The following is a 20,560-nucleotide window of genomic DNA, read 5'->3' as shown; positions in this document are numbered from 1 at the left end:
GCTGCCCTGTTGCAGGCTGGTGGGCTGCCCGCGTCTCCATGCTGCACTCTGCGTCCCCCAACCAGCACGGTGCCGGTGTCCGCTGCCTGTACGACAGCCAGAGCCAGCTCATCGAGGGGCGGCAGGAGAGGTACTGGAGATCCTCCAGGCAGGCGTCCCCTTACCGTGGTAAGCACAGCCAGCCCTGGCATCCCCTGGCTGAGGCTGGCATCGCTGTAGCCTGTAAATCATTTTAATCTCTGCGCCAACCTGTTTCCTGACGTGCTGTTGCCCTCGGAGGGAGCATGGACTTGCCAAAAGCCGAGGCGAGCGACTTGCCTGCCCGGAGCTAGCTCATCTCCCTCTCGTCTCCCCTTCATCTCCTTACTCTCCTTTTTGCCTCCAGACCAGGAGCTGAAGTTGTACGACTGGTGCTGTAACCAGGCGGGCAGTGCCCGCCTCTGTGCCCGCTACAGCGAGAAGAGACCGAAGATCGGCTGTGATGGATACCAGCCACCCAGCATGGGTGGGTTTGCAGCCTGTGTGTGCCAGGGTGATACTGTCTTGGTGCCCAGAGCTGGGGGGTGGAATGTCCCAGCCACCCTGTGGTTAAGGCAGCAAGAGCCCCAGGCAGATGAGGGATGGGTTTTGGGGTGCCCACATGCAGGTTGTGCTGTGCCCTGGGCTGTGTGGGGTTGCGGGGGGCACCTCCCTTAGCACATAGTGTTAGCACCAGCGTAGTCTGGTGGTGACAGCACTGGGAGGGGAGGACCACAGCTAATGCGGTCATCAGTGTAAGCTGATGTGGGACTTCCTTGCAACCCCCAGCAGGTTCCTCCGAGGAGCAAGAGAGCGACTCAGAGGAGCAGAGAGGTGAGCGGGATTGGGGGGGGTCTCCTCTCCGCTGGCCACTTCCCTTTGTCCCTGTCTCCCCATGTGGAAACTCTTCTGGGGCTCCCAGCTCGCCCCAGGCCCCCAGGGAGGAGGTGGCCGGGCAATTCTCGTTCCTTCTTTGCAGATGGAGAGGACAAGTAACTGGGGGGTTGCACACCTGCAGCATGGTCTGGGCCACGGCTGATCCTCCGAGTCCTTTGCTCCTGCTCATCTCCTGTGTCCGCCTGCTCCCACCAGCACCCATGACCCCTACCCACCACACAGGGCAGCTCACTCGGCCAGTGCCTGCAGTTGCCTTCACTGGCACAAGTTCATGTTTCTCATCCAGACCAGTCCCAAGGAGTCAGTTGCTTTAGTTGTTCTTCCCCAACTGCAGCTGAACAAGTGCCTGTGGGCACCTCCTTGCTGGTGGGGAGGTGGGCAGGTACCCCCCACCGTGTCCACCACCCCCTGTCCTCCTTGCATCCCCTCTGTGCCTTCCACACTGCAGGGTGAGGTTGGCCCCCCAGCACCTGGGGAATGAGTTTTTGCACCTTTTGTGGGTTGACTGCAGGTGAGCCTGAGCGCCGTGGTGCGCCAGGCTCACCCTGTGAGCCAGTCCAGTCTTGCCTCCCACTTCTGTCCCCCAGCCATCCCTCCCTGGCTGGTCCCCAGGCCCTGTGCCCAGGAGAAGGGGCAATTCTCTGGATCAAGCCAGAGTCTGCTTGATGCCTCTGCTCGGTGTGTGAGGGCAAAATTCAACCCCATGATCAGAAACATTGGGAGAAAAATGATGGTTTTGTGCACAAGAGAGTATCTGTCTTTCTTTGGAAAAAAAAAAAAATCCTTTTCACATCTTATTTGTTCAATAAAGCCTCTGAGGGGTCTGAGCATCACCAATTCTGCGGTAGCCATGTCCTCTGCTGAACCAGGGTGGGAGGCGGTGGTGGGGACAGGCTGGGGACAGCAGCATTGCAGGATTGGGGCTGGTGCTGGGGACGTGAGCGTCTGGGCTGTGGCTGAGATGGGCTCTGGGGCAGTGGGGCTGGAGCCGGGGTCTGCTGGGGTCTGATACACCCTCTTTGGGCGCAGCACCTTGCCTCAGCAGGGGCAAAGGGCTGTGGGGTGTTCGTGGGGACCACAGCCCGACCTGTGTGATCTGAGCCACTGCGAGAGGTGCCTGGGGAGAGCAGTGGGGGGGACTTGCAGCCTTGTAGGGGGAATGAGGGATTGGACCAACAAAGACAGCTACATCCATCTTCTCTTTGGCTCTGTGGATGGGACCAGCAGAAAGCAGAGACTTGAGAGCTTGGCAACAGGGAAGCAGGGCTGGCACACAGGCACCATGGGGTGCAGACAACTTACTGAGCAGCTTGCCATAATTTTTGGTTTATTCTATTTTGCTCCTAACAGGTTATAATCACTGCATTGCCCCACCTGAGTCTGCTATCAGTGGCTCTGCCGGGTCCAGTTACACTGCACTAGGGCATACCCTGGTGCAGACACTCAGGGACTGTCCCGGTTGCCTCTGCAGGTCCTCAGGGGAAGGTGAAATCCTCTCACTTTGGCCACCCAACATAAACCCACATTTTTCATTCAAAAAAAGCACCTCCTCCGGAGTGAATCCTCCCACAAAGACCAGATCCCAAAAGGCAGCTGCCCATCCTCTGCCTCCATGCAGGTGCCATTGCCGGAGACCCCGAGAGCGGGCAGCAGGGCTGGCAGCAGCGGCTGGCTCCTCCGTGAGCCCGGAGGCACCGGAGCAGGACCGGGGGCAGGCTAGGGCTGCTGGGGGGGCTGGCTCGGAGGCCTGACGTGGGGTCTCTGGATCCTTATCTGTAAAGGAGGGACAGGCCATGACATGCTGTCGGCACTGCACAGGCTCTGCTCTTTGTTATGAGCTCAAACAGCGATGCAGACCCCAAAGCCACCGAAAGCATCCCTGATGCTCCGGGATGAGGCATGGCTCCCAAGCATCTTTGAGGCACAGGGCCAGGACATGGGTCCCCAGCCCACGGCCCCCCACCCCAACCCCCATGGGGACAATAACCTCTGGGCAGACCTGGACTGAGGGGTCGATGGCCTGGAGCTGCAGTTCCCAACACCTTTCCAGGGAGTGGGAGCGGGTGGGCTCTGCTCGCTCTTCTGCCATCGTCAGAGCTGGAGCAGGGAAGATGAGCAGAGCTCAAAGAAGACTGGAGTGAAGCAGAGCTGGGGTGGGGGGTTTTGCAGAGATGTACTCACAGGAGAAGGGCCGTGGCCTCCAGAAGGTCTCCTTGGCCCTGGGAGGGGAGCAGAAATGGGATGACACGTCGGGGGGGGGGGGGCTGGGAGAGCCCCTGCCTGGTCCTGGCACCCGGGTCGGATGGCAGAGGGGGGCAGTGACTGAGTGTGGGGGCGAGATGGGACTATGAGAGGATGAAAAGCCCCAGTTGCTGTGTGCACACAATTTCTCGCCTTGCCACAAGTGCAAACGAACAGAGGCACTTCCCAGAGAGCCTCGGCTCTAGGGCCAACAGGGAGCCGGCAGCACGGGCAGGACACAGCTCCAACTGGTGCTGGGGGCTTGGGGTGCTGGGCTTCCCCAAGTGTGGATGCCATGCTGGGACTAAGGGCTGTGGAGGGGAGGAGGAGATGCTGGTGCTTGCACCCCAGCCTTGCACCTCATCAGCCATCTGGTAACTCTCTGCTCTGCCAGAGAGCAAGGTCCAATCCTGCAACCACCTTTTTCTTGCTCCAGACCAACGCAAATTGCAGTGGAAATCATTTGGATGCTATGCAAATTAAAATGAAATAGAAAGCCCATCTGTAACCGAGCACCGGGTAGGATGAGGAAGAAATGCAAATATTCTATGACATGGGGGAAAAAGGGACGCTAATGTTCAACCCACTGATGTTATTGCACCCCTGAGCAGCAGATGACCAGGAAAGAGGCTGGAAGATGCTAAAAGATCACCCAGCCCAGCTCCTTCGCCAGGGCAGGCTCCCCTTACCCAGGCCAGATAGATCGATCAGTGGTGGATCTTCCAGAGGTAGATTTTCCACCAGTTTTTCCTTCCTGACACCCAACCTCCTTCCCTGCCGCACCCACAGCACCCACCCCTGCTTGGGTCCAGCCCGTGGCTCACCCCTGGTGCCGGTGGCAGTGCCGGCGGCAGAGACGCAAGGCCAGGCAGGCGACGGCGATCAGGAGGCAGAGCAGAGCCAGGGCTCCCAGCAAGATGCCGAGGAAGGCGGCGAGGCTGACGGCCAGCCGCTCGCACCGGCCGCCCGTGGGGGAGAAGATGGAGAAGGGGAGGCAGCTGTGGATGGGGAAGGAGGAGCAGTGATGCAGTGGGGAGAAGCAGCCAGGCCAGGTGGCCTCGTCCACCCCCAGCGCTGCTGCTACCTGCACGTGGGTCCCTCAGGCAGGTGCTGGCACTGGCCGCCATGCTGGCAGTAGCCCATCTTGCAAGGGGAGATGCAAACAAAGCCGACGGTCCCCACGTAGTGGAGCTGGTAGCCTTTGTAGCCATACAGACCGCAGGGGAAATAGTGCCTCAGCTCAGCCACTGTCACTGAGGAGAGAAGGGACAGGTTTGGCTGTGTGAGAGCATCACGCCTTGATGTTTTCCCAGGTCTCCCTGAGATGGATCCGTGCCTGGGGTGGGGATTGCTGCCCACCCGCATCTCCTGCAGGCATTACCCAAACCCCAGGGCACTCAGGGTGATGGGTACAATGGGGACAGTGGGGTTCTCCTCCTGGGCTCCCCAGCTCAGTGCTGGGAGCAACTCACGCTTCACCAGGTCGGTGATGTTGTCCCGGTGCAGGTGCTGGAAGAGGAGGCGTGTACCCGCCTCCCGCCGCCCCCGCTTCCCGTTGAAGGCGCTGGTGATGGCCCCCGGCAGCAAATCGTTCAGGAACCGGATGACGGTGCTGCGGCTATCATAGGCAAACTCGGACACCACTGTGAAGGTGAAGCCATCACCGTCTGTCCTGTGGGGAGAAGACAGGGCTGCTGGCAGAGCCTCTGCTGCATCACATCACCGTGCCTCAGTTTCCCCATTGGGGAGTGGTAAAGAAGGGATGAAGCAGGAGATGGAAGGTGCCATGGGGCTTGTGTCTCCAAGGGTTTATCAGCATCAGGACTGGAAAAACAGACTCTGGGGTGGGGGGAAATGACCTTTGTGTCCCAAACCCTGTGGCCCCATGCCCAGCCCTGCCCTGCTGGCTCCCTGGGGTGGGCATGGGGCAGCTCCAAGGCTGACTCACGTCTGGGTGATGTTGGTGTTGCTCTGGAAAGCCTTTATCTCCAGGGAGTCCAGGATGGCTGAGACCTGTGGTGGGGGGAGTGGGAGGGAGTTAGGGGAGGGCAGGACTGCACCGGTGTAGAAAGAGGCTGAAGGGCAATGCAGGCACCATGGCCAAGCCCCAAGGGCCGCTCTGGCCTTTCGTTTGTGCGCTGGGGACCTGGCACATAGCCACAGCCGCAGCCAGCATCATGCGACTGGCGCTGCCTCCCTCCAGCCCTGTGGATCTGCTGGATAACCAGGGATCCCACAGGAGGGGGGTGCATGGAGGCACAGGCACCCCAAGCTGCCATGCTGGCCAGTGTGCCGGTACGTCCCCCTCCCCGAGCCCATCCCCTCTGGTGACATACGGTGCCGTTGACTTCCCCAGCAGTGGCATTTTGCAGCGTTCTGACCCGCAGCTGGACGCTTCTTCGGGGGAGATCTGCTGGGGAAAGCCACAGCGGTGGCTCTGGCACCCCAGGACTAGGGTGAGCAGGGTTGGGGTTCATCCCCCACCGGGCACAGACACCCACCTGTGCTGGGCAGCGGCCGAAAATCCCCCCCTGCCACCAGGCAGCGCTGGTCAGTGAAAGCCGGGGGGCAGGCACAGGCTGGGGTGCAGGTGACGGGGTGCAGGTGGCAGTGTCCCCCGTTGCTGCAGTAGCCCTCGGGACAGGAGCGGGAGCCGCAGGCTGAGCCACAGCCTGGTCCCTCGCCTGCGGGATGGGGAGACCGGGTCAGGTGGAGGCAGTAGCCTGGCTGCAGGGGCAGAGTCCCAGAGCACTGATCTATCCTCAGCTGCTCTGTAATGCCTTTCTTCCAAGTGTTGGGGTGGGGCTTTTTTATGCGTTCGGACTTTTAGTATAAATTCAGATCCTCAAGAAAAAGCCCTGCACCCCCTTCTCCCAGCTGGAGCCTTTTTCTCTTGTGAAATCCCAGCCTGCTGCATTAGAACAGGAGCAAAAACCATCACCCCAACCCCACTACAGCCATCTGAAAACAGGATTTGATTTTAGCCCCCAACCTCCACGTGTGCATTTGAACTTTGATGCGATGAGATTATTTTTTTTCTCAGAGAGAAAATTTGCACAGGAAAAGTTTCCCTTCCTGGTGGATTAGTGAGATCTGCAGCCTGGGAGCATGAGGGATGGCTGAACTCTGCTCCCTTCTGTTAAGGACAGCAAGGGCTTGGGTTCAGAGCTCAGTGAGCTCCCCCTCCACTGCTCTTTAGCCAGTTTGGGTCCCCCGGGAGCCCTCTTCCACCGAAGCCCAGGGGGTGACGGGGATGAGGACCATGCCCACCAGAGTGCCTGTACTCACCCTGCTCGCAGGAGCAGATGTAGCTGCCCACTGTGTTGGTGCAAGTGGCGTTCCCCGGGCACGCCATTCCCTGTGCGCACTCATCGATATCTGCCAAGGCAATGCAGCGTGGCACCGGGAGAAATACCTCGGCCAGGGTCTCGTGGGTGCCCTGGGTTCCCAGTGGCCATGGTGAGCCCTTGTCACCTGAGCAGTGCCGCCCGTCACCCGTCAGGCCAGCTGGGCAGGGGCCGCAGCCGGTGTGCGAGTCACAGCCCACACCGGGGAAGCATCCCTGTGCGCAGGGGTCCGGAGGGTCCTGGCAGAAGGGACCCGAGTAGCCGCCCTCGCACCTGCAGGCTGCCAGCTGGGAAGGGGACGGTGATACTGGCTTAAGGGACACGACAAGGATGGGTGGACAGAGAAGGCAGCCAGTGTGGCTGGCACGGGGACAGGCACGGTGTGGCACCATAGGAGCTTTCCAGCATACTACCTGCAGGGAGGACCCCCCGAGGGTGACAGTGTCGCTGTAGTCGCACTCCTGGCTCCTGCTGCAGCTGCAAAGGGTGAAGTGGAGCTGGAGGAGGGTGGAGAGGTTGTTGGACCCAACAGCCTCCAGGTTGACGGTGAGCGGGGCCGTCCTGTGGGGCTCCCATGTCAGGGTGCCGCTCTCTGCCGGGGTGAGAGGTGGGAGTGAGAGGAGGTGGCAGAGGAAAGGGGTTGGGTGGCCAGTGTCCCCCCATCCCATCCCAGCTGCCCCATCTCTCCTTCCTTACCTGATATGTTGAGCTCTGGCGAGAGGTGGGGGACAAAGCGTGCGCCCACCCCCACAGCACGGTACTGTCTCCTGACCCTTTCTGTCCTGAAGGCTGTGAGTGACGCATCACCAGTGATGACGGGAGGGAAGGCATCTAAGGAAACAGCAGCCCAGCACACAGCCAGTTGGTTCCTACATGGCTTTGGCACCCCTTGGCTCTGAGTCCCTCCTCGTGAGGGTGGGACCCCAGGCAGATACTGCCATGACCACCCACCGAGAGGGCCCTCATGTTGCACAGCATGGTGGCATCTCCCAGGCTTGGAGACCAGCCATCTGAGCAATGCAACTCCGAGACCTTGGTGACTTCTCTCCTGCCTCACACGGAGCAAGAGAGCCCGGGGAGGGAGCAGGGCACTGCCTGGTTACACGAGTCATGCCCTCTTGGAGGTGAGGATCTGCTCACTCCACTTACTAAGTACTGCCTTCTTCTGCTGGAAGTCAGCTGCGAGGCTCTGGGTGGCCAGGCCCAGGGCCACATCCCCTGTGCTCAGTGAATCGTAGATGCACTCCTTGCTGCCACGGCACCGCGAGGCCGCCAGCTGGTACTGGCTTTCATTCTCCTGCCGCAGTTGAGACAAGAAGATGGGTGTGAAGTTCATTACTGGTGAGTCCAGAGGCTGAGAAAACAGGCTGTGCTCTCCGACAGCCCCTGCAAGAGAGCACACCATGGGTATGGCCTTGGGTTTTTAAGGTTTGTTATATTTTAGGGCTCATTTCCAGGGAGCAGCGAGGAGACCAAAGGGCTTCCCTGGAACCACTTTTGCTCAAGCAAGTGTCTAAATGTCTCCAGCCAAAGCGTGGCCAGAAGGTGCAGGAACGGGGGGATCGTCAAGGTGGATCCCAAGCCTGGACTTACAGGTCATCCCATAGCTGTAGATCTCCTCCTCGCTGCTGTTCACAGGGACGCTGGTGCCATTCGGCATCTGGAAGTCATCTGTGGGGTCATGGTCCCACACACCTGGTGGAGCATTACCAGAGGACTGGAGTCCCCCATGTTGGTGTTGACCTCATCTCTGGTGCTGACTGGTGTTTAGTTTAGACCCAGGGGCCCCTGCCCTCACAAGCACGTTCCCTGTGTTTTCCAGCCTGCTTTAGGGTGGGAAGGGGACTTTGCACCCTGGCTCTGCAGTGGTGCCAGAAGTCCTCACCCAGGAGGCCCTTGGTGCTGTTGCGGTACCGATCAGGCAGGCTGCAGACCACGCTGAGGATCCTGGAGGCTGCCGAGATGGAGACGGCAATGGCCCCATCGAAGACAGCCGTGATGGAGGAGGCGTTGACCAGCAAGACACCGGGGCTATAGTACACCTCAGCACCCATGTCTGCAAGAGAAGGAAAGCACAAAGGGAGAGTCCACACAAGGCTGGGGTCTGAAATGATGCCCCTGAATTTGGAGAGGGGAACACTCCCCATCCAACCCAGCTGAGTCAGAGACAGGGTGCAGGTGGCAGACGTTTGATGGAGCTCAGGATGACTGCCCTCGCACTGGGCAGGGCTGGTCCCTGTGGGATGGAGACACCCCTTGTCCACCCCAAATAGATTTAACATTTAACAGCACACCCTGCTCACCTTGGGAATAGGAAAACTGGATGGTTTCGTCATTCAGGAGGACATGGATGTCACCCTGGTTCCCCAAGATCCACTCAACCTGCAAATCACAGTGGATGTCCCAGTCAACCCCTTTGCTCATCCTTTCCTGCTGTCCCCCCATGCTGGGGACACTCGAGCTAAACCCCGTCCTCCTCCGGCACCGGCAGAGAGGCTCAGCCTGAGGGCCCTTCACCCCAGCAAACACACGATAAAGCGGCTTTGATGGTTGCACAGAAGAGGACACCAAGCTGCCCCGTCACTGCTGGCATGGGGCACGCACAGGCCACTGCTACTGCTCGGCTGACCATGGCAGCATGGAGAGTTGTGCTGGTGGGCTCCAGACCCTGACTCCCCTCCTCACACTGCTCAACAACTGCTTCTGGTGCCACCAGGAGATTCTGCTTACTGAAACGGGTGTGGGGAGCAATTCTGCAAAGCAAGGAAGAGTATGCGCTTGTGCTAAGGTGTCCGGAGGAGACCGGTGGTCAGGGTGAAGGGTGTGCAATGAAGAGGGTCGAGCAGACCGTGTTTCTGCAGAGGTCCAGGCCCTTGCTGGCCAGCTTACAAGAGGTGTTAGAGCTGTGTCTTGTTACTCTTAGTTCAACCCACTGCTATCAGCACTTTGTTGGGGGTGTGGGAGGTGGTAGGAAGAGGAGAGGGGATGCTCCTCGGGTCCTGGCCACTTGTAGGTTGCGCAGAGGCGATGCCCAACCTGCCAGAGGGGTCTCTCCTGTTAGAAGCGCAAACTGATACCCGGGTTGCTCCTACTCACTGTTGTGGTGGTGGCAGAGTTATACTGGGCAGCAAAGGCCATGAAGTTGGTGGCCTGGGCCATGCCGGTCCGGGCCGTGCGCCCATGCAGCATGAAGCTGGTCTGGGCATCACTGGCCAGCAGCAGGACAAAGTCTCCGAGCCCATTGAAGGTGTAGGTGAGTCCATCCAGGGTGGTGATGTGGGGGTCCCCAAAGGCACCAGCTGGGGTCCAAAGGAGGCAGAGCCATTTCGGCAGGGAGGAAGAAAAGCAAATGAGTGTCATTGCACAGAGGAGAGCAGTCCCCGGTGCTGCACTGGGCTCAGCAGTCCCCACCAGGATGCTGCAAAATGTGGTTAATGCATGGGGTCCGTGTACAGCCGTGCCACCCACTCAGTACTTTGGCACAGAGGAGGGAGAGCCCTGGGGACTCACCGGGGGTGGGTGGCACATATCCCTCGCAGCCGACCCTCGGTCTCTTCTCAGCAAACCTGGCACAGAACAGAGGCTTCCCCACGCGCCGGCAGCACCAGTCGAATGCCTCCAGCTCCCCGTCTGCGGAGGAAGGCGGCTGGGTGCTGGGGGCTGTCAGGGTCCCTGCTGTGCCTGCAGAGCACTCGGTGCTCAGGGTGGTTTAGGATGAAGGAGCACTGATGCCCACTTACCAGTGGCAGGGTGGATGGGGGGGCTCCATGCTCTCTCCTGCCAGCCTTCGAGCAAGCTCCCATCTTGGTACAGACACCGCACCCCAGCTCCAGCTGGGCTGGGGGATGCAGTGCGCAGCATCCTCAAAGAGGTGTTCGCCGGGCCTGAAATGGTGTGGGGGGATCGTGGCCACCCCCAGAGCAGAAGGGGACCCCCTGCCGTCCCCCCACCCCGTGGCTGGCCCTGGTGGGGCTGTGCTTGGCACCTTTGCTCCGGCGGTAGCGGGGATCCAGCTCTGCCTGGGGTTGGGAGCAGGGGCATGGAGGTAGCTGGTCATTCCAGGTGGCCGGCGCTGGCTCTGCATCCAGCCACGCCAGGCACTGGAGCCTGTAATTCACCCGGGAGCGACTGTCCAGCCTGTATATCCACAGCCCGCGCACACCTGGGGGAGCAACCACCGGAGACCAGCACAGCTCAGCCTGGGTCTCGCCTTGTGCTGAGGGGGATCCCGTGGGACAACCGGCTCTGGCCATTGACCTCACACGAGGTCTCCAGGCTCCCTCTAGAGCTGGTGTGGCCATGGCCACAGCAGGACACGGGACACCCATGCTCTGCTCTCAGTGGCCAGCCCTTGCCCCGTGTCTCCACTGGCCCATTGTATTGCCTCGCAGGGATGTATGCTGGGACATGCTACCGGCACGGAGCACACGCACACGGCTCCCTCCATCCCCACGCACCCCGAGGGCTCTCCCGGTGCCATACCAGTGCCAGTGCTGCTGTGCTGGTCGGGTCGGTACTTGACAGCTGGTGGTTTTTGAGTCAGCTCATTATTTTGGGCATAGCCATCACCGCTGCGTGGAGAAAGGAGGTTTGGGGTCACCCTCCCAACATGACCCTCTTGCACCCCCCGTAGAGCAGCTGGGGTGGGAACTGCTGCAGTTTGCAGGAGAGAGGGTTTAGGTGGGACGGGGTGCTCCAGGGGTGGGAGCTGGGCTCTCCTGGGACAATGTCTCCCATGGTCCCAACATAGTGCTGGGAGAAATCCCTGCTGTCCCAAAAGGCAGCCACACATGTGCACGGCACCTGGAGAAGCCGATCAGCACGTTGCCCTCAGCCAGCTTGGCATAGTCCCACCGCATCCCGCCATCCTGGTAGAGCAGTAGGGCGAAGGAACGGTTCCCATCGGTGGTGAGGACTGCCTGGTAGGTGCTCGTCTGGAGAAACCCAAGGCACCCCCTTAGCACCCCAAAGCCTCCCTTGCTCTCCTCACAGTGCAGACAGAGGCGATGAGACCCAAAATGCCTGCATCAAGCTGTGGGAGACCAGCAGCCCAGCCCTGCCCTGGCCATTGCTGGTGACAGTCCCCTCCATCACCTGGGTCCCCCACTGCTCACCTGAGTGTCATCCCGCTGGGACGGGTATGCCGGAGCCTTCTCCCATGTCACCTTCAAGGTCCATTTGGCTATGTAAGGGGTTTTCAGATATTTTTCAATCTTTGCTTCCACATCATGGATAAGGGGGTCTTGGGCAGAGCTGAGGGTGGAGTACTCCTACCAGTTGGCAAGAAATAGGGTTAAATATGTGAGCTGGGAGCTGGGCTTTCCCAGGAGAACATCTTTGGTGGCCCCGACCTGGTACCAGGTGGTGCCGACACCCTGGGAGAAATCTGCGTCGTCCCAAAAGGCGGCCACCATCGGTAAACCCTCCCAGCCGTTGAAGCCTCGAGGAGGTGGGTTAGGGTTGGAGAGGACGTAGTTGTCCGTGGGTGGGAAAATGATCTGTCCATTATCTGTAAACTAACCAAAATAACTCATTATTTGCTGACATCCCAGGTAGCTCCTGGGAAGGCTTTTAGCGTCCATGGATGAGCAGAAACCAGCCATTTTAAATTGCAAAAAAATTAACATTCAGATGAAATTCAGTTTCTGCTCCTTTTCCATGGGTTTTTTGCTACCAAAGAGGCTGCACATCCCTTACGTACTCAGTGAGGGTGGGACTTACATAGAGAGCATCCCGCAGCGACTTCCCAAAGGGGAATCCAATCTCTGGCTTGAACAGGGGGGAGTTAAAATCCACCATCCTCTGGACGCACTCTTGGTCCCCTCCCTCCATGCCGAAGGGGTAGAGTGAGGCCGCTGGCACTGACACGGGCAGGAGATTAATTGAAAAGGTGAAAAAACATTAATGTCTGCTCCATCCTTCCTGTAGCTGGGGCAAACTCACCTGCTTGCTGCTGGGATGCTGTGCCTGCGCTCCCCCTGACCACACCAGCACTCTGATGGCTTGTAGCCCAATTTTTAACCCAGTTTTTAACTTGGAATACAATGCTTACAGATATCTTATTTCACCTTTCCCCATGAATCTGGCAGCCCAATGTGCAATGCAGACGAGTCACCCTGGGCTGGGCCGTACCCTCAGCCATCACAGTGCTTGGTTGGCTAACAACCCCTTCCTCCTCTTTGCCATGGGAAGAAGAAAAGATACTTACTGATAAGGCCATGGGATGGCTGGGGCTCAGGGGCAGGATTTCTATGGCCAGCAGTGGTGTGGGCAGTTGTGCTTGGTGCTGTGGCCAGTCCCCTCTGTGTCCCAAAGGCAGGAGATGGGTTGGTGGCAGGACTGGTGGTGGCTGGTGTTCCCACTGGTGCCATGGTGCCTGGGGCCAGGAGACCTCCCACCTCCTTGGCTGGGCTCACTGGGGCTGTGGGTGCAACAGCCACGGTGCTCCCTGCAGCGATGGCTGTGGTGCTGCCTGCAGCGATGACCATGGTGCTTTTTGCAGCAATGGCTGTGGTGCTGCCTGCAGTGATGGCTGTGGTGCTCCCTGCAGTGATGGCCGTCGTGCTCCCTGCAGTGATGGCTGTGGTGCTCCCTGCAGTGATGGCCGTCGTGCTGCCTGCAGTGATGGCCGTTGTGCTCCCTGCAGTGATGGCTGTGGTGCTCCCTGCAGTGATGGCTGTGGTGCTCCCTGCAGTGATGGCCACTGCGCCGCCTGCAGCGATGGCTGTAGTGCTCCCTGTGGCAATGGCCGTGGTGCTCCCAGCAGCGATGGCCGTGGTGCTGCCTGCAGTGATGGCCACTGTGCCACCTGCAGTGATGGCTGTGCTGGTCCCTGCAGTGATGGCTGGAGTGCTCCCTGCACCAACGGCTGCGGTGCTGCCTGTAGTGCTGGCTGTGGTGCTGGCTGCAGTCATGGCCGTGGTGCTCCCTGTGGCGATGGCCATGGTGCTCCCTGCAGTCATGGCCGTGGTGCTCCCTGCAGCGACAGCTGCGGTGCTCTCTGCAGTGATGTCTGCTGCACTGCCTGCAGCAATGGCTGTGGTGCTGCCTGCAGTGATGGCCGTGGTGCTCCTTGCAGCAATTGCCACGGCACTGCCAGCAGTGATGGCTGTGGTGCTGCCTGTGGTGATGGCTGCTGCGCTGCCTGCAGTGATGGCTGTAGTGCTGCCTGCAGTGATGGCTGTGGTGCTCCCGGCACCAACGGCTGCGGTGCTGCCTCTAGTGCTGGCTGTGGTGCTGCCTGCAGTCATGGCCAGGGTGCTTCCTGCGGTGATGGCTGTGGTGCTCTCTGCAGTGATGCCCATGGTGCTGCCTGCAGTGACGGCTGTGGTGCTCCTGGCAGCGATGGCTGTGGTGCTGCCTACAGCAATGGCCGTGGTACTGCCTGCAGTGATGGCTGTTTTCTCCCCCCGGGCAGGTGCCCCTAGAGGTGTCCAGAAGCTGGGAGATGACGTGCTCGCTGCCTGTCCCACGGCACGGCTGCTGACAGCCATGGGCGAAGACGTGCCTGTTGCTGGCTCAGAGGAGGCCCATCCGGCTGCCGATTCCCTGCTTGCACTAACACCAAGCAGGGACGAGGGGGCTGTTGCTGGTCCCTCCGCTGGGCTTTGCAGGCTGGGGAGGGGTGAACTGGGCACCGCGATGGCAGGGCTGGGACTGAGGATGCTCCGGGGCCCGGCAGTTGTTTCTACTGAGAGGTTACGTTCTGCTGGGGATAGGACAGGTTGCCCGCTTTTGCCTGCCTTGTTGCGTGTTACAGCAAGGGACAGGACACTGGTGGTGCTGGTGGCCCTTGCTGGGGCAGATGGCATGGCTGTGGTGGCCGCGGTCACTACGAACGTCTCCCCGCTGGCTGAGGTGGCTGGTGGGATGGTGTTGCTGGGGAACATGCTGGTAGCTGGCATGGTGGCTGGGCTTCTGCCAGCAGTGTTGGAGACAGGCACATGGGTGCTGCTGGTGCTGGCTAGGGGTGCTGCACCCTCGGCACTGCTTTCAGAGGGGGTGGTGTCCCCCTGGGCGGTGGTACTCCCCCCAGCATCTGACCGGGATATGGCTGTAGTCTCCCATGCATGTGTGTGGCCAACAGCCAGTGAGGAGACCCTGGCCATGGGCTTGTCCTCAGTGACCAGGCTGAGACCCATTGAGGCTGGGTCATGGGTGCTGTCGGTGGCCTCAGAGGATGGCCTCGGGGTGACACGGGGGCTGTGTGGAGTGGAAGCACTGCTGGCGACAACAGAGAGGGGTGTTGTGACCCTGTCAAGGCTGGCATCACCTGCTCCTGCTGCTGGACCAGTGATGGTGATGCTGGGGGTGACAGAGGGTATCACCACCAGTGGATGGGTGTTCCTGGGGACGGGAGGGGACACAGCGACACCTGCTTCAGCAGTGTTGTGAGCGAGGCCGGGGGAAGGTGCTATAACCAGCTCCGGAGCTGTGGGTGACACTGTGCCCATGATGGCCACTGCCATAGGGCTTTTGCTGCCCGGGGCAGAGCGTGCCAAGGGGGTAGCATCGCTGGTGCCTGGTTTGGCCGCCCCAGCCGTGGCAGTGGACAGCCCCATAGCCCTGTTCCCCATGGTGGGAGAAACTGTGTCCGTGTCCAAGTCCATGCCTGTGTCGATGTCCGTGGTGGGCTCAGCAGCGTGATAGCCGTGGTCCGATGCAGCCATGCTTGGCTGAGCAGTGACACTGGCTGTGGCAGGGGCTGACGGTGGTGGGGCTCTCCCTAGGGTGGTGCGACCGCTGTCGGGGGTACCTGTCGTGGCACTTGCCCTTGTGTTTTCAATTGAGGTTGAGCCCGGAGCTGCCTGTGTAGTGCTGCCATGTCCTGCCGGCTGGGACCTGTCCCTGCCTCCCTCCACGGCTGCATTTTCAGGGGGTGGTGGTGTCGTGGGCTGGGGTGTCTTGCCAGTCGTGGTGCTGGGGAGGGGGCTGGCTGTGGCCACTGCTGGGCTGGGGTTAGCCATGGCTGGTAGGGCTGAGCGACCGCCCCTGGGAGCCAGGAGAGGCAGATCTGCTGGGGGTCTGGTTTCCGGAGCATCGGTCCCTTGGGCAGGTGGCTCTGATGATGGCCCGGCAGTGACAGCTGCATGGCTGGGAGCTGGCCCCACTGCACTGGCACCTGGGTTCTCCTCTGTGGCCACCTTCAGGGATGTCATCCCCACCGCTCTCCCCGCAGTGCTGCGATCGGGGTGGGGGTCACCTGAAGCACCCATTGCTGATGGTGGGGTGGCCAGAGACAGTGGGGACATGCCTGCTGCCATCTCTTGGGGGATGCTGGATGGGGACACCCCCAGAGCCATCCCTGCAGTGGCACTGCCATCCAGGAGAGGGGGGGTACCTGCTTGCAATGCCATGGGGATGCTGGCTTCTCTGTGTAGTCCTGGCATGCCTGGCACAGTTGTGCCCACGGCTGGTGCAGGGCTGGGTGACCATGTCGCTGCCCCATGACGGGGCCCAGCCCGGAGCGGTGGAGCTAGTGCAGGTCCAGGGATGACACCAGTTCCCGGGGATGCTGAGTCTGCAGTGGAACCAGGCTGTCTGCGGCTGGGAGATACATCAGGTACAGCTGGGGTGGCTCCGGTGTCCCACAGCATTGTGGTGGCTTTGTCACTGGCCAGCAATGCTGTTCCCACCCCTACTTCACTAATTGGAGTGTTGTTAACGAGGGAGAATGGCTTGGCAGCTGGCCCAGTCCTGATGCCATACGCACTGAGGGAAGATGTTGGCGCAGCAGCAGCTCGAGAGGCCCCATCTGGCTTTGTTCCACCAGCACCCATGAGGGATAAAGATGTGGCCACACTGGGTCTGGCTGGAGGGGATCCACCTGCAGCCGCCTCTGCTGTGGTGGTGGCCCCAGAGCCTGCTGAGGGGGTCTGGGCGAGCAGAAACCCCATGGAGTGCACAGAGGGTCCTGGAGAGGGACCACCAGGGTTGACAGGAGCTGTGTGTGGGGTCAGCCTCATGCTGAGCCTCACTGGGGTGGCCTTGGTCTCTGGGGAAGCGGTGCCTGCCGTGGCTCTGGCACTGGGCTCACTCTTGATGGACACCAGCTCAGCACCTGTGCTTCCCAGAGCTGGGAATGACATGGTGGGGACATGCTCTGCAGGGGTGACATCCATTGCCATAACTGGTGCTCCCGGAGCTAATGCGGTAGCCTGGGGGTGGGTGATGGCGTTGGCTCCAGGCAGCCCATCTCCAGCAGTGCCAGGGGCCACGCTGCGGCTGGGGGGAAGTGTCTCTCCTGTGCTCGGCACGGCACCACCAGGGAGCCGGGGTGAAAGGGCTGGAGGCAGCTGAGCGGGTGGCACACTCCCTGTGTCCTGCGAGGCGTTGTGGTCAGCTTTGGATAAAGCACGTGTCCCTGGTTCTGTAGCCGCGCCGATGCCAATGGTGGCAGAAGAAAAGGTGACCTTTGCTAAGGATGCGCTTGGGGGGTCAGCAGACAGTGGGGACGCCGTCCTGGCTCCCTCTGTGGCTGCACTGGGGGGACCCCTAGAGAGGCCAGTGGCAGGGCTGGCCGAGGCTGCTGCCGGCTTCACAGGGCTGCCCGCATTCCAAGAGATGCTGGCTGCTGTGGCCAGAGGTGAGGTGGTCTTGTCCAGCCCTGGTGTGACCTCCTGGGATGGGAGCACAGCAGTTGCATGTGGCTCAGCAGAGCTCTTGCCGATGCTGGGAGGTGGCGTCCCTGTGCTGTGCTCGTCCTGGGGGAGCGATGGCACTGTGGTCCACGCTGGCCCCAGCGTCTTCTCCGCAGTGACAGTATCACCCAGCTGCACCAACTCATTGGCATCAGTCAATTTACCAGTGACTGAGGAAGATGCTTTTGTCCCTGGCACTGGTTGAGCAGCCGGGATGTGTGCCACTGGTGGGGACAGACCTCCGCCTGGCGCTGGGGGGGCACCTCTCAATGCACCAGCAGCACCCATGGGTGGCTCAGCCACAGTCCCTTTGTGCATGGGGACAGTTGTTCCCAGGACTGGCTCTCCAGGGGTGTTGTCTAGAGCCACTCTGGACACTTCCACAGCCTGCTTGGGAGCAGTGCTGCTGTTTGATGCTGGTTTGCTTGTCTCCATTACAGCAGGAACACCTGGAGCTGGGGATGATGTGGCTGTGGCTGGCCCTGCACCACCACTGCCCATGGCAAGACCCACTGTGTGCCCCGTTGGCACAAGGGACAGGAGCCGCCTGTGCCAAGTGGTGGTGGGAGCCGGAGAGACGCTGGTCAGGTGGCTGGCAGCGCCTGGAGAGGAGACCCCAGCCCCTAGCCCTGCCTGGGGGCTGCCTCGCGTTGCCAGACCCCCGGGGAGAACTGCCACGCTGGGAGGCTCTCCCTGCTCACCACTGGTCCTGGCTGGGACCAGCGTTCTCGCCGTCACCTGTGGCACCAGGCTGCCTGCGGAGCAAGACAAGGCAGACCCAGCTGGATCAACCCCACCGTGGCCCCAGCAGGCAGGAACCTGCCCGCGGCCAGCTGCCTGCCAGCCTTACCTGAGCCGTGGCTGCCCGCAGAGGTGGCGGTTCTGCCGGCAGGAGAGGGGTGCACCAGCTGGGTGGCCGTGGTGGTGGGGAACGCTTGGCACGTGCCCAGGTCCGGAGGCAGCTTGAGACCGGTGTTGTCGGCCACAGGGGAGATGCTGCCCGGCTCTGCTGGGGCTGGCGTGGGGGAAAGGGGCTGCTCCCCTGTCTCCCCTGCTTGTGCTAGCAGCAGAGCAGGAAGGTGAGGGCAGGATGAGGAAAAAAAAGAGCCCAAGGTCCCCGTCACCCCCTTCTGTGGGAGGAAGATGCCCCCAGCCCTTGGGGCTGGTCCCAACCCCAGCACCCACAGCCGGACCAACGCGAGAACAAGGCAGACACCTTCCCCATGGGCGAGAGTCCCTATTTGATCCAGAACCCCCTCCCTTCCCTCGCCGGAGTTGGGGAACCATGCCGAAGCTGTGCCACCAGCAGGCAGAGACGGGGCAAACCCCGGCCGGGCACTCAGGCTCAAACTTTCAGCGTTTGAGCAGCCGGACAATTGTTCGCAGTCTGTCGCCCATCGCCCGTCACCCAGATGGTATCGGCCACCTGGTCAGCCCGGCAGCGGTGCGGGCGACCCCGGCACTTACCTGGCAGCACCCAGAGCCCCCACAGCACCCAGCTCCAGAGCAGCCGCTGACCCCGGCACCCCATGGTGCCTCCTCGGCGGCAGGACAGGGCTGCAGCTCTCTCCGTCCCAGGGGAACGACGCAACAGGGTGGCTCCACCGGTGAGCACTCCCCCGGGTGGGGGGGACGGGGACGCCACGTGCCCCGCCTGGGGCACTGACGGCTCCATGTCCTCGCAGCCTGCCACGTCCCAGCCCTGGAGACCCACCGATGCTGGGGGACACCCATTTTGCAATGGGAGGTTTTAAGGCCCTTCCCAGGGTGACCCCACGGTTGACACCCCAAGGTTGGGGTCCCCAACCCCCAGGGAGCAACCCGATGAGCTGTGAAGTCACCTGTCCCAAAAGCCCTGGGATGGCAAGCAAGGACAGGGGTCCCCAGCACCTCTGGTGGTGGTGGGGGGTGTCATCCTGTGCCTCTGCACCCCCCATCCATCCCCCCATTTGCTGCCAGATCCCCGCCACGCTCGGCCGGGCAGCCGATAACCCCTGGCAGGGCTTGGCTCGACACCAAGGAGGAAGAAGGAAGGAGCAGCCTCCCACTGCCGCCTCGGGGTCCCGCGCGTTAACCCGGCCCCACTCCTGGCACTGCCGGCACCGCAGCCCAGGGCCCTGCGTGCAGGGGTTATCTGTGCCATCGCGGCAAACGCCCACGCAAGCCTGGTTGTTGTTGGTGGGGGGGGGGTGTTGTTCCCACATGGGCGGCAGGACGTGGCCTTACCCTGGGTTGCAGGTCACCTTCCACCGGGGACAGAGGGCAGGCGTGCCTGGCTGTGTAGAGATCCAGGGGGGCCACTGCAGCAAACACGTTTGCTTCTTCACAGGGCCTAGCCTAGCTCCAGGATCATTTAAGGGGGGAAATAAGTCCTGGAAGATGTTGTGCCTTCCTCACTTGCATTGACAGCCATCCCACCCAGCTGCCATGCCATGGTAGCTGCACCTTAGATGAGGAAACTGAGGCACAGAGAGTCCAAAACACCTACGCATGGCAGTGCCCAGAGCAGCACCAGCAAACCTCCCTGTCCCCGCACTCAGGGAAGGCCAGGGACCAGGGGTAAGTGGAGCTGTGGGTGCACATGGCACATAGGTGATGTGGCCAGGTACCATCTGCCACAGGGAGGGACTCACAGCCACACTGAGGCAGTCCCTCCTGCCAGGCAACTCACCATGCATGACGGGGTCTCTCCTCTGAAGCCACCAGCTCTGGAGCAGAGGGCATCCTGGGGACCACCAATGCCCACGGAGCCAGTGGGTTTGGGCACAGAGGTGCTCCTCCACCTGCACAGACACCCCTTCCTGCTGCTGCTGCAAGGTGGCACCTCGGGGAACGCAGCTAAGGGGCTCCAACACCCACTTGGGGGGTTAGCACTGCCACCTGGCCTGGGACCCTATGGGGGCCAGCTCCCCACCTCCCCCCCAGCACCTGGCCCCAGCTGCGCGGTGGCATCCAGTTGCACAACGCCCCTCGCGTGGGTGGGGGTGCGACGCAGGTCCCGCCACTCCCTGCCCGGGCATGAGTCAGGCGGCAGCCGGGAGCCGAGTCCCATGGGGCACCGGGGAAAGGGGGGGGGGACCCTGCCACAGGGGCTCCCCTGCAGGGGGGCATCACCCTGGGCCAAGCACTGCCCGCTCAGAAGGGGCAAAACCATACCCAGCCTTCAAGTTTTGGGCCTGGGGGTGGGACAGGTTGTGACTAACTCCAGCAGCCCCAAATAGGGAGACCTTTGCACCCCAAAACAGCCTGGGAGCCATCACTGGGGGGGTGGGTTTATAGGTGCCTGTGTCATACAGCTCCCTGGGGATCCCCAGCACCTGCTGGGCCCCACAGCACACGTGCATCCCCTCCCGGGCACCCTGCACCAGGCCCACAGCAGGTCCTGTGGGTCCCGGTCCCGGCTGCCTGCAGGGAGGA

The 20,560-nt window shown here is 61.3% G+C and overlaps 2 protein-coding genes across 2 annotated transcripts; one reads left to right on the top strand and one right to left on the bottom strand.

The window, feature by feature from the left end:
• The first annotated feature begins 19 nt into the window (after positions 1 to 19).
• On the top strand, positions 20 to 1,614 carry LOC126039623 (mucin-4-like). The gene is made up of 4 exons (XM_049803058.1): positions 20 to 168; positions 386 to 505; positions 808 to 852; positions 998 to 1,614. The coding sequence occupies exons 1-4, from the start codon at positions 39 to 41 to the stop codon at positions 1,012 to 1,014; spliced, it is 312 nt and encodes a 103-aa protein (XP_049659015.1). The 5' UTR covers positions 20 to 38; the 3' UTR covers positions 1,015 to 1,614.
• A 1,011-nt stretch (positions 1,615 to 2,625) lies between these two features.
• On the bottom strand, positions 2,626 to 18,674 carry MUC4 (mucin 4, cell surface associated). The gene is made up of 29 exons (XM_049802538.1): positions 18,611 to 18,674; positions 17,994 to 18,203; positions 12,712 to 17,898; positions 12,225 to 12,364; positions 11,855 to 12,019; positions 11,618 to 11,773; positions 11,307 to 11,437; positions 10,986 to 11,074; positions 10,489 to 10,665; positions 10,244 to 10,387; positions 10,014 to 10,133; positions 9,600 to 9,802; positions 8,807 to 8,885; positions 8,389 to 8,559; positions 8,097 to 8,198; positions 7,653 to 7,889; positions 7,200 to 7,334; positions 6,917 to 7,095; positions 6,631 to 6,790; positions 6,427 to 6,534; positions 5,658 to 5,840; positions 5,493 to 5,566; positions 5,105 to 5,169; positions 4,629 to 4,828; positions 4,241 to 4,409; positions 3,981 to 4,154; positions 3,097 to 3,134; positions 2,915 to 3,012; positions 2,626 to 2,688 (listed from the first exon to the last, which is right to left on the bottom strand). The coding sequence occupies exons 1-29, from the start codon at positions 18,672 to 18,674 to the stop codon at positions 2,632 to 2,634; spliced, it is 9,015 nt and encodes a 3,004-aa protein (XP_049658495.1). The 3' UTR covers positions 2,626 to 2,631.
• Positions 18,675 to 20,560: the final 1,886 nt, after the last annotated feature.

This window comes from Accipiter gentilis, chromosome 6 (genome assembly GCF_929443795.1).
Source record: "Accipiter gentilis chromosome 6, bAccGen1.1, whole genome shotgun sequence".
Classification (NCBI taxonomy): domain Eukaryota; kingdom Metazoa; phylum Chordata; class Aves; order Accipitriformes; family Accipitridae; genus Astur; species Astur gentilis.
Note: the sequence above shows the minus strand (reverse complement) of the source record. Positions and strands in the feature narration are given on the sequence as shown.